Raw genomic sequence first — 9,727 nt, 5'->3', positions numbered from 1 at the left:
AAGCACATGTGGGAGAAAGGTAGTAGTCAGAAATTGGTGAAATAATATAAAATGGCTGGGAGAAATTGGAAAGGTAAGAATATAGGGATCATGATGATAATACGCTATCTTTCTAACACTTTTTGGTGGTTATCATTGCAATTTCTATCTACTGTGTTTATTCTAGTGTAGTTGATTCCTACGACAGCTGAACAGGAAAGACAAACAGGTACTTGTAACCCCATTTTGTAGAGAAGGAAAGATTCAGTTACTTCCTTGGGGATCCACAGCTGGGAGGGAACAAAGGTGTATCTTAAATTCAAACATCTTATGATTTTGTGCTCTTAAAAAAAGAGACCAGTTGAGAAGTGAAGGGTGGCACCCTGGGTCTGGGGAAACCAAGTACAACACTCGCTTTCTGGTGCTTGGTGCTCCCTGAGGCACTGTTTCAGATTCATGAACGCAGTGTGTCTGGAAGGTCATCCTAAAGCGGACGTTACCCTCCTCCTCCTCCTCCAGAGCGTCCGAGGAAAGAGACCCCTGAGCCAGGTGTAGAAATAAAAAGGATAACAAGAAGACAGAAGAGCAGCATCCCCAAAACCTCCGAGGCAGTGGCCGTCTGAGGTGGATGAGGCTGAACTCCGGGTTTGGTAGATACGATTGGAAGTTTATGGGGATGATTTTGCTGTTTTCTTACTCTAATAAAAATAAATATTTGTTTCATCATTTACAAAGGATTTTCACACTTGTCACACGTGTTTGTCATAAACTTTGGGTATGTTTTATAAATGAGGAAACTGAGTCTTAGGGAAGCTAAATAATTCATTCAAATGTAGATCGTGAGTAAGAAGTTCAGCAGGACTCAAATTAGAGTCTTTTTCTCCCAGTGCTTATGTTCCATTCCTTTTGCTCAGCTGACCTGCAGAAACCACTACCTAACATTTGAAGTAGCTAAGTTGTCAGATACAGATTATCTATTGAGAGGGTCAAACAGGGCAGCATTTTTGAAGCTAGTCTAAAATAAAATTTTTATTTACTTAGTAAAGTGACCATTGACAAATGCAGGGTACTTTTGAGTTCTCTTGGATTTCACCATAAATTTTTTTTTTAATTTATGTATTTGAAATAGAATGAGGTGGAGAGAGAGAGAGCACGCATGCACACGAGCAGGGGGTAGGGCAGAGGAAGAGGGAGAGGCAGGCTCCCCGCTGAGCAGGATCCTGGGATCACCCTGGGATCATGACCTGAGCTGAAGGCAGACACTTGCTTCACTGACTGAGCCACCCAGGTGTCTCACCATAAATTTCTTAAAAAAAAAAAAAAACCCAAAAAACTATAGTTGAATCTAAGAATGAACCATAATAAGCTATTTATGGACTATTTGGACACAACCCTACTTTTTAAAATGGACATAAAGAACACCACCTGCGAAGACTGTGTCAGTGGGTACAGTTGGGACGTGATCGAGGGACTGGAGCTAGGCGCTGGCCACCATGTCATTGCCCATTTCACAGGTGCGCCCACGAAGCCACCAGGTGGAAGTTTGCCGTAGTGACGTGTGAATTCACGAGTGTCGTGTGGTGGGGTGTGAGGAAGTAGATGGAGTGACTCCATCAGAAGATTCATGGGAGAGCGACTTTGGTTTGGGGTTTCAAAATGAATGCCCTGCTGAGTGGCAGTGAGAGATTTCCGTCCAGTGCCGGTAAGCGGTAGAATGGCCTGAGGATAGGAAAAGGGTCCCTGGGTGTGGTTGGGGTTTGAAGGCTGTGTGGAGTGGAGGACACGCTGAGGGCAGGGGTCCTGGGAGTGGAGGTGGCCAGTGACCCATGTCCTGTTAATTCAGGGCCTAGTGGGTCTTAAGTGGTGGTAGGACGGATGGACAATGGAGCCTGTCTTGGGTGGTTTCTAAGTTATCAGATGGCTGCGTTGTCCTTACCATGCACATCCTTCCAACCCTCTCCTACTCACCCCTGCTGCAGACTCTTTCCTTTACTTCCCTGCACTTGTTACTTCTTTCCACTCCACGAAAGCCTCTCCCAGGGCAAGCCCATCTCTCTCTCTTTTTTTTTTTTTTTTTAAAGATTTTATTTATTTATTTGACAGAGACAGAGAGAGCAGGAACACAAGCAGGGGGAGTGGGAGAGGGAGAAACAGGCCCCCCGCCGGGCAGGGAGCCCGACGCGGGACTCGATCCCAGGACCCCGGGATCATGATCTGAGCCGAAAGCAGACGCCTAACGACTGAGCCACCCAGGCGCCCAAGCCCATCTCTCTTTAATAGGCGAGTCACTCAGATTGTTTCACCATCAATCTCGTATAGTCTCACAATATAAATGCCAATATGATTTACCTGGTACTACAGCTTTAGCTAGATCATCAAGGGATTTTAATCACTTTCTGAAAATGTTTCTCTGACATGATCATGGAAACAGGTATCTGTTTTCCCCTATGGCCAACCTGGCACTTAAGTGAAAAAGATTCAGAATTGAAGCCTAATGAATTTTACACGTTTCTGATGTCTGCTATCCATTTACTTATGGTGTCTAGGATGCAGGAGCTTGAGCTGTCTGTGAAGGAATTACTTCAGCTAGGACTTAAACCTGTGTAAATGGGCACAGGGAAACTCCGTGTCCAAAAGGAGTGTTGGAGAACATTTTTAAAATGTTAACCCTGTCCCGGAGCTGCCGCCCCCGCTTCATCCTTCCTTCTGTCCTGATGTCGTTCCGCCCACACTGCCCATCCCCTCCCAGCAGTCCCTTCTCCTGTGTTGAAGTCCCACAGCGTCTGTGTTCGCATGTGAGGTGCAAGCTTGCCTGTACTCTGGGGAAATGTGTCCCTTTCTCCAGTGGCTGAATCTTAGTGCTTTTGTTCTCTTCTCACTCACCCACTGCTTAGTAGGCTCCAGAATTTTAGCTCTAGGGACTGTGGGCACTGCTTTGCTTTCCTGCTCTAGAGAATCTTACAGGATCCTCACTGAAGTGGGCCCATCTTGTCAGGAAGAATTTCTGCCAGTGGCCCGGAGCAGAGCATCCTTGACCTCCTTGTTCCTCAGGGTGTACACCACAGGGTTCAGCAGGGGGGTGATGACGGTGTAGGTCACTGAGATCAGCTGATCCTGATCCCTGGTCTCTTCGGACTTGGGCTTGAGGTAGGCAATGGAGGCACAGCCATAGTGGACGATGACCACTGTGAGGTGGGAGGCGCAGGTGGCGAAGGCCTTCTTCCGGCCCTGGGCAGAGGCGATCTTGAGGATGGTGGAGATGATGAGGACGTAGGAGATGAAGACCAGCCCCATGGGAACCAGGATCACCAGCACACTGATGATCACAGTCAGGATCTCATTGACTGTGGTATCAATGCAGGAGAGCTTCATCACAGGTCGGATGTCACAGAAGAAGTGGGCCACCTTTGTGGCACAGAAGGGCAACCTGAACACAGCCAGCACCTGTGTCATGGCTATGATTAGGCCAATGCTGCAGGCCCCCCCCACCAACTGGATGCACACCCTCTTGTTCATGAGGACTGTGTACCTCAAGGGATTGCAGATGGCCACGTAGCGGTCGTACCCCATTGCCGTGAGCAGGAAGCAGTTGTTGATGGCCAAGGTGATGAAGAAGAACATCTGGGTGGCACAGCCAGCCAAGGAGATGGACTGACTCAGGCCCAGGAGGTTACAGAGCATCTTGGGTATGATGACAAGCGTGTACACAGTCTCTGAAGTGGACAGCATGCTCAGGAAGAAGTACATGGGCGTGTGAAGATGACGGTCAACATTAATGATGGTCACAATGATGACGTTGCCGGCCAGGGTTAAGGCGTACAGCGCAAGGAATACGACAAACAGGGTGAGCTGGTGCTCACGGAAGCTGGAGAAACCCTGAAAAGTGAACTCCCTCACCCAAGTGTGATTCTCTCTCTCCATTAAATCATAGGCCGTATCTAAGAAAGAAGAAAAATCCTATAAGGAACCTGGACGGGTGGTTTCTGTCAACTAGGCTGGGGAAGTTCTTGTGGTTAGTCTGCCTTGGGTCTCTGCTCTATATTCACATTCACGTTTGTTCCTTTTGGGAATAGAGAGTAGAGAAATGTTTTCTTACTAAGAGAAAGAACGTGGCTTTTAGAGTCAAATGCTGTAAACTCCTATCGTCATGTGCTGACTTGTCTTGAGTAAGGAATTAACATCTTGTCTTTATATGAATGTACTGATGATGACCTTGTAGAGTTGTTCATAGCACGATACTTAAGCTTCAAATGTTTCTATTCAACAAATTATTGAATACATTCAGGTTCGGTCCTGCTGCGCTCTAGGATCTGCAGCCGCTGGCTCATTCCTGAGCGGCTAGGGTTTGGGTGAAGCACCTGCCATGGGGCTCTACACACCGCATTCGCATTCCAGTTCTCCAGCTCTGTCAGTCCTGTTCCTCTCAACCTCCATCCCTACAGGCCTCTTCCTAGACACCAGTCAGTTCTCAGAGCCACCCAAAACTGGTGATGCCCTATAGCATCCTCCTCTTTCCTCCCTCACCTCCCTCTCCCCCCGCCCCTGACGTCCGCATCCTTGCCCAGGTAGCTAGCACAGAACTGCTTGCTGGCTCTTTTGTATTGACAATACCTTACTGCGTATTACAAAACACATTCCTATCCATTTAGCGTCATTACCGCCCAGTGGAGCAGGGAGAACCAAGATTACTGCTTGTCTTCGGATGCAGAAACTGTTTCAGGAATTGCCTGGGGAAAAAATTGGCTTGAACCCAAGTCTTCTGATCCTGTGCCCATTGTCCCTCTGCCTGCCCAAAACTGCATTGTAGAACCGCCCCCATCCAGGCTAGATTATTTGGTCTTTGAGAACAGGGACCCCAGTGTTTTCACTGCAGAGTAGGGCCCAAGTACCTGCTGGAGAGTCCTTAACGGTCAGCGCTCCACCAAACGAACTGCCTGCTAGGAAGCGGAGTGCTGGGCATCACAGTGAGGTTTTCTTCAAAGAGGAGGAGGAGTGAGTGTTTTTAAACCCCGTGTCCTTCTCCCTGCTGTCTGTGCTTGTGAAAGCAAACACCTACAGAACCGGGCTGACTTTTAACATTGAAACTATAACCCTAGAAGAAAAGCATGACACTGTTAACATCTCATTGGAAAATACACCATAGTGTGGCTCTTCTAACAGACTTTACCGAATTACCAGCCAACATATAATTATGGAACAGCTTAGCTACAAAAAAAAATAAATTCAATAATAGAAACGATGGCATTGCCTAAAAAGTACCTTTTGCTAGAAGTAAAGCAAATCACCCACATTGCAGAATGATTTACTAGTGGGTAAACAGCAAAGGTAAGCTTTCTGAGTGCTTTTAAAATTAATCTGCTTTTCAGAAACACACCACTTTTAATAAAGAGAATCTACAGAAAGGTGTAAGGGAGTGGCATCGTTACGCTTCCACTCTTTAGAGCCTGTTATGAAAGAAAATGCTGTGACGTTGCCAAAAAAAACCCAGAAAACAAAAAACCAACCACTTATGTGTAGTTTCAGGGACCATTTCTTGAGGAGGAAGGTGGTTTGGCGCCGAGGTGTGCACCACGGGATATAACTAACCGTCAGCCTGCTCCATGAAGCTTTGTCAGCAGCGTCTCTGGATTCTGACCTGTTCATAGAACGTGACCCAGGAATTCTAGCTGATAAGTGGCAGAGCCCCATTCTTTATTAGTCAGGATGCTCTTTAATCCTGGGAAGTCGTGATTCCTTAGGGTTAGCAGGGCATCTTTGAAAGTGGCAAATCCAGGGGGAAAACAAAAATTCCTAGATGCCCGGACCCTTTTCAGTTTAACCCTTTAACAACCATAAAAGCCATATATATGTGTTATTCCTCCTATGGCCCTTTGTAAATCATTGAGGTCTTTTTTGAAATCTCACTTACTTTTCTTCCTGCAAATCTGTGGCTCAACAGAGAAATGGAAGTAGAGGTCAGAGATGTGGCCCCTTGGTCGCAAGTTTTCACAAATCATGGTCATGAAGAAAAGGCCCCTGAATGTGGTCCTTCCACCTGCCCTTGGACCAGTCCAGGGACGGAGCCAGAAGGAGAGTCACAGGGGACACGCTGAATACTAGATATTCCCTCCAGCTGGAGAAGGAGCTTTTAACACCCAAGAAAGGCTCTCTGAGGACCGTCTCTCGAGGTTTTTGGGTGCCCTTCCATGACCACCCTTGAGAGTCACCCTGGGGCTGGAAGGAAGCCAACAGCCAGTGCCAGGGGACCTCGTTATGTGTGGGGCGCATTTCCCACGTTGCCTGGGCCTGTGCTTTGGGAATCTTTCAGCGCTTTCACTGCAAGTAGAAACAGCAGTGGCTTATTTGTCAGGTTTTTGTTTTTAAATAAATATTCTATTTTTATACAGTTGGGCCTTGGAAAACCATGGTTACAAAGCCCAAGTGAGCTCTCGCTAAGAGCCCCTGCTTGGATTCCAGGAAACCATGCAGTTTTCCCTGTAGTTGAGAACCCTGCTCAGTATTAGAAGCTGGCTTTTTCCCCCCCTTGGCCTGAAACAGTCAAATCTGGCTCTAGTTTTTGTCTTGTGGGATTCAGAAGTGGGAGAGCAAAACTCAGTAGACCTCTTTAGAAGGCCGGGAGACCCCTGCGAGTGTCCAAACAAACCTGAGCTGGGATCTCCTCCTCAGGGGCCATCAGGCTGGGCTTTCCGGAGCCCGTCGCCATGCTGGCTTCCCTGCCCCAACCCCACACGCTTCTTTTCCTGAGAGTATCTTAGTCTCACTGTTTTTTCTTTTATATTGTTCGAAGATGAACTGAGACATATTAAAAATGTTAAGTTTGAGCAGAAATCAAGTCTCTGAGAAACAAACTGAGGGTTCTAGAGGGGAGGGGGGGGATGGGTTAGCCTGGTGATGGATATTAAGGAGGACACGTTCTGCATGGAGCACTGGGTGTTATACGCAAACAATGAATCATGGAACACTGCATCAAAAACTAATGATGTAATATATGGTGACTAACAGAACATAAAAAAATAAAAAGGAAATCAAGTCCGGTAGCACCAATGGGCAGTGGTTAGGAGTGCTCTTGCAGCAGGAACTAGGGGAGACTTTTCTAGAGAAAAGGTGGAAACAATGTGAGGGAGGATCAATTGCCTATAGCCTAAAACCTTCTTGGCTCCTTGTGATTGGTTGTCCTTAGTATTCTGATTTTGTAACCCTGAGGCATTTATGGGCTTAGATTTGGGTTCCTTTATGTAGGCGGGGATGAGAGCCACCCAGCCTGTGGCCTCTGGGTTTAATTAATCTAACGTATGTACCCTTATCAGTCTCCTCTCCTGCCCGCTCCCTTCCGAGGTAATTTTTCTACAGTCCACAGAAATGAAAAGCCTATATTCATGTCTTGATAAACCTGAAAAACATCCCTGTTCCTTTTTTTTTTTTTCCTATTCCCACTTCTCTACTGAATTTGTGGTCACTTCTAAATTTAGAAAATTATAATATGAAGAGTTTACAACAAATATAAACTGGTGATTAGTATTTGCCCTTCTCCCTATCCATTTCAGAGACCTAAGAGGAAAGACTAGCCAAACTCGAGTTTCGTAGGAGACTCATATTTTTCATTCAACGGTCGTTGATACAGTTAGCATCTCAACCTCTCCCCTTGTTATTTGCCACCACGTGATATCGTCATATGCATTACCGCCTTTGATGCTTTGGGCTCAAAGTGGGATTGGATTGTCCCTCACTGGGGCATCCCCTTTGCTGGTTTTTCCCTCTGCTCTAGTGAGAACAGTCAAATTGTCACCCTAGTTGTCACTGGAGACACGAATCCGATTAGCGGCATAGAGAGCCACCCTCCCCCAAGTGGCGAGCGGATATAAAGCCTCTTGTGCCACAGACCAGTGGGACACCTCTGGCCACACACCATCAGGGCAGGGAGAACTTCCTGCTGTTATGGTCTGAGCGCTGTGGTCCGAATTAGACCATGTTAGAGCAGCGTGACCTAGTGAACTAATTTCCCAGTAGAGAAGGTGTCCTTTTATGCTTCAAGGGGTGAGAAAGGAAATCCAGCCAAATCCTGAGTTTCTGAGTAACCCAAAAAGGAAGGAGGACTGTGGTTAGGGCTCTGCTGAGCAGCTCACGGCAGTAGGTTTCCCAGGGGATGGCCGCGTAAGCACCAGGGAGGCTGGGTCCTGGGAACACGCAAGGTGCCTTTACCGCAGCCTGGCCTCGGGCAGGTGCGCTTGGCCACCTCTGCGGGGGCTTGGGCAGAAACTCGGACATTCTAGTCAGCAGCATCACCGAGTACCGGGGACTTAGCGGGGTAGGGCAGCTAGGATCTGTCTCTCTGGTGGCTGGTCTCCTGTACTTGCGGCCAGGCTGGGGCTTGCTCACATGCCAGTCCAGTGATCCCAGGCTGTCACCTGAAAGGCCTCCATGTGGCCCCTGCAGGTGGCCTGGGCTTCCTCCCAGCCTGGTGCTCTGGATTCCAAGGGCAAGTGCCCCCAAAGCTGTGTGATCCATTGTGACCTAACCTCGGACTCACCACGTGGTGTTGGTCCAGACAAAGGCTTGCCTGGTCTCAAGGGCAGGGGTGCAAACTTTACCTCCTCGTGGGACGTGCCATGCTGTCAGGAGGGCATACGGAATGGGCGCTGCTGTGTCCATTTTTAAGAAACCCAGGCTGCCCTGGCAAGTCAGCAGATGACCTGTATCTCCGGCCCTCAGTGGAGGTGAGTTGTTGAGAGAAGATAAAAATTAGACTAATTTCAGATTTCCCTGCTTAGGTATCTACATAAACCTGATCATTTTGTTTGAAATGCTTAAGTTCTAGGGATTCTTGGAATACAAAGGGGAAACGTGAACCTCTCCCCAAAAGGGAGATTTTCCATCTCCGCCTAATCTAACATTAGCAGCTTGGGATGACGTCGGGGTTAGAAAGTATAAGATACATTGAGATGTCCGGTGATGACCATGAAAGGCAGACAAAAGTTCTAAACTGTTTCACAGTTAAGGACGCTCTGGCTTGGCGCACAAGATTCTGCAGCCTCCAGTTGCGACATGGCCGTAGTATGGGTTTTTGTGACCACGTGGAGACTTGGCACGTTATGATCTTTATTTAAAGATATTTATCATTTTTTTTTAGATTTTATTTATTTGAGAGAGCGAGAAAGAGAGGGAGTGTACATGAGACGGGGGAGGGTCAGAGGGAGAAGCAGGCTCCCCGCCGAGCAGGGAGCCCGATGCGGGACTCGATCCCGGGACTCCAGGATTGTGACCCGAGCCGAAGGCAGTCGCTTAACTGACTGAGCCACCCAGGCACCCGATATTTATCATTTTTAACACACTTTATGCTTAACACTATGTCTAAAATGATGTAAGTTGTGAAGCGTAACAAAATAAACATCTGGGAGCTCCTCACTCCACTCTAACTGGGCTCACACATTTCTCACCCACCCCCCAACACCAGCAGTGACGACTACTATCTGATTTTGTGTTGATTTTTGTCTTATTTCATACCTTTATGACATATGTGTATTTAAGCAGTTATGTTGTTTATATCTGTTTCTGAGCTTTATAAAAAGTATATACTGTATATCGTTTTCTGGGATTTGCTTTTGAAAAACTTCAGTGTTACATTTCCAAGATGCAGAGGGAGCTGCGGTTTCGGACTTTGCCTGCTTTAGCATATTCCACCGTGTGAACATGCCACAGCGTTCCCTATCCCTCCTGGTGAGGGCTACGGTGGTGGTTTCCGGATTTGTAT

At 47.4% G+C, this 9,727-nt stretch overlaps 1 protein-coding gene across 1 annotated transcript; it reads right to left on the bottom strand.

Moving 5' to 3' along the window:
* Positions 1–2,937: 2,937 nt before the first annotated feature.
* Positions 2,938–3,900, bottom strand: LOC123845294 (olfactory receptor 10J1-like). The gene has a single exon (XM_045876066.2). The coding sequence runs from the start codon at positions 3,898–3,900 to the stop codon at positions 2,971–2,973; it is 930 nt and encodes a 309-aa protein (XP_045732022.1). The 3' UTR covers positions 2,938–2,970.
* Between the last annotated feature and the right edge of the window lie 5,827 nt (positions 3,901–9,727).

The sequence above is a fragment of the Mirounga angustirostris genome, unplaced genomic scaffold (genome assembly GCF_029215605.1).
Source record: "Mirounga angustirostris isolate CCGP_5_RB_7025 unplaced genomic scaffold, mMirAng1.0.hap1 SCAF_6, whole genome shotgun sequence".
NCBI lineage: Eukaryota > Metazoa > Chordata > Mammalia > Carnivora > Phocidae > Mirounga > Mirounga angustirostris.
This window is presented reverse-complemented; position numbering and strand designations above follow the sequence as displayed.

What these genes read in the sequence shown, in the direction of transcription:
- LOC123845294 (XM_045876066.2), bottom strand. Translation starts at nt 3,900, where the DNA reads ATGGAGAGAGAGAATCACACTTGGGTGAGGGAGTTCACTTTTCAGGGT.